The sequence below is a fragment of the Salvelinus fontinalis genome, unplaced genomic scaffold (assembly GCF_029448725.1).
Source record: "Salvelinus fontinalis isolate EN_2023a unplaced genomic scaffold, ASM2944872v1 scaffold_0082, whole genome shotgun sequence".
NCBI lineage: Eukaryota > Metazoa > Chordata > Actinopteri > Salmoniformes > Salmonidae > Salvelinus > Salvelinus fontinalis.
The window spans coordinates 482,501-485,478 of NW_026600291.1; the positions used below are offsets into that span (position 1 = coordinate 482,501).

General features: G+C 44.8%; 1 protein-coding gene across 1 annotated transcript in view; it reads right to left on the reverse strand.

Annotated features, from left to right (window-relative positions):
* The window catches only part of LOC129842969 (protein sidekick-1-like), a 343,828-nt gene extending 343,052 nt beyond the window's left edge, over positions 1-776 (reverse strand). Inside the window, exon 1 of the mRNA XM_055911690.1 lies at positions 766-776. Coding sequence (XP_055767665.1) covers positions 766-776 — 11 coding nt within the window. The remainder of the gene's footprint in view (positions 1-765) is intronic.
* Between the last annotated feature and the right edge of the window lie 2,202 nt (positions 777-2,978).

Below are 2,978 nucleotides of genomic sequence, written 5' to 3' on the forward strand. Positions count from 1 at the left end.
TATGCGGATGACTCAACACTGTACACGTCAGCTACTACAGCGACTGAAATGACTGCAACACTTAACAAAGAGCTGCAGTTAGTTTCAGAATGGGTGGCAAGGAATAAGTTAGCCCTAAATATTTCAAAAACGAAAAGCATTTTATTTGGGACAAATCATTCACTAAACCTTAAACCTCAACTAAATCTTGTAATGAATAATGTGGAAATTGAGCAGGTTGAGGTGACTAAACTGCTTGGAGTAACCTTGGATTGTAAACTGTCATGGTCAAAACATATTGATAGAACAGTAGCTAAGATGGGGAGAAGTCTGTCTATAATAAAGCTCTGCTCTGCCTTCTTAACAGCACTGTCAACAAGGCAGGTCCTACAGGCCCTAGTTTTGTCGCACCTGAATACTGTACAGTCGTGTGGTCAGGTGCCACAAAGAAGGACTTAGGAATATTGCTATTGACTCAGAACAGGGCAGCAAAAATTACATGGGGAGCTAAAATGAATGATATGCATGTCAATCTCTCCAGGCTCAAAGTAGAGGACAGATTGACTTCATCACTACTCGTATTAGTGGGAGGTATTGACATGTTGAAAGCACCAAGCTGTCTGTCTAAACGACTGACACACAGCTCGGACACCCACCCATACCCCACAAGACATGCCACCAGAGGTCTCTTCACCGTCCCCAAGTCCAGAACAGACAATGGGAGGCACACAGTACTACATAGAGCCATGACTACATGGAACTCTATTCCACTGGAAATCTACTGACTTTTTCCACATTTTGTTACAATACAGCCTCATTCAAAAATGGATTAAATAACACATTCTCCTCAGCAATATATAAACAATACCCCACAATGACAAAGTGAGATTTGGTTTTGTTTATGTTTGCAAATTTATTAAAAACAAAAATACCTTATTTACACAAGTATTCAGACCCTTTGCTATATGAGACTCGACATTGAGCTCAGGTGCATCCTGTTTCCATTGATCATCCTTGAGATGTTTCTACAACTAGATTGGAGTCCACCTGTGGTAAATTCAATTGATTGGACATGATTTGGAAAGACACACACCTGTCTATATAAGGTCCCACAGTTGACAGTGCAGATCAGAGCAAAAACCAAAACTGTGAGGTCGAAGGAATTGTCTCCGAGACAGGATTGTATCGAGGCACAGATCTGGGTACCAAAAATGTCAAAAATATGTGTGTGTGTGTGTGTGTGTGTGTGTGTGTGTGTGTGTGTGTGTGTGTGTGTGTGTGTGTGTGTGTGTGTGTGTGTGTGTGTGTGTGTGTGTGTGTGTGTGTGTGTGTGTGTGTGTGTGTGTGTGTGTGTGTGTGTGTGTGTGTGTGTGTGTGTGTGTGTGTGTGTGTGTGTGTGTGTGTGTGTGTGTGTGTGTTCTGTACATGTTCAGCACCACTCACTGAATGACACACTGTTTTATCTGTTAAATCTATATAGAAATCTATTTTACATGTCTTCATTTCTCTCCCCTCTTCCCTCCCTCCCTCTCTCCCTCGTCTTCATGTTTTCGCTCTCCAACTCTGTCTCTGTCTCTGTCTCTGTCTCTCTCTCTCCTCTACAATAAGAGTGTAAATCAATCCTAGTTGAGGCAGCAGTAAGAGGTATATGCAATATGTGATGCTCTCTGTTCTTATTAGTCACACATTTCATTACTCTCTACAATCTTTTAATTCCCTCACTACCCTCTAGTCTCTCTCTCTCCCTCTCTCTCGCTCTCTACATCTCTCTCTCCAACTCTCTCCCCCCCTCTGTCTCTCTCTCCCCCTCTCTCTCAATTCGACTCATTTCACAAACACTCTGAGCAAAAGCCTGACTGCTTAACACACACTACACACAGAGTCCCACTGTCCAAACTGACACACAGAGTCCCACTGTCCAAACTGACACACAGAGTCCCACTGTCCAAACTGACTAACACACAGAGTCCCACTGTTCAAACTGACACACAGAGTCCCACTGTCCAAACTGACTAACACACAGAGCCCCACTGTCCAAACTGACTAACACACAGAGTCCCACTGTCCAAACTGACTAACACATAGAGTCCCACTGTCCAAACTGACTAACACACAGAGTCCCACTGTCCAAACTGACTAACACACAGAGTCCCACTGTCCAAACTGACTAACACACAGAGTCCCACTGTCCAAACTGACTAACACACAGAGTCCCACTGTCCAAACTGACTAACACACAGAGTCCCACTGTCCAAACTGACTAACACACAGAGTCCCACTGTCCAAACTGACTAACACACAGAGTCCCACTGTCCAAACTGACACACAGAGACCCACTGTCCAAACCGACTATTTGTAGTCAGGCAGAGGTTTGGACAGCTGCCACCGCAGCCAACAGGTCCTTCAAAAACACCCCAAAGAGACGGTGGTGATATGTTTTCCTCTGCCAGGTGAACTGCTCTCACTCTGTGGGGGTTTCACTGTCCTCCTGGCTAACTGCTGTGTGTGTGTGTGTGTGTGTGTGTGTGTGTGTGTGTGTGTGTGTGTGTGTGTGTGTGTGTGTGTGTGTGTGTGTGTGTGTGTGTGTGTGTGTGTGTGTGTGTGTGTGTGTGTGTGTGTGTGTGTGTGTGTGTGTGTGTGTGTGTGTGTGAGAGGGAGAGAGTCAGGATACAGACTGTTTGTCTAAGCACAAGGTGGATGGAAAGAGAGAGGAACAGAGAGAGTAATGAAACTAGGATGAGAAAGAGAGAGGGAGAGAGGATGGAGGGGTGGAAGGTCAGATGCTGAACATAATAGACCAGTGACTCTGTTTCCTGGGAACATACCATTCAGGAGGTCACATGACTCTCTCCATTAGGAAGCAGTCATTTCTCCACAACTTTAAAAGCGTTGGAATGGGCTGCAGGAGGTTTCCACATACAACTAATTTCCTTTCACATCAACGAAGGGAAGTGAACAAGTGCACGTTTCAGGAGAAAGGAGAGATTATTGGGACGCAG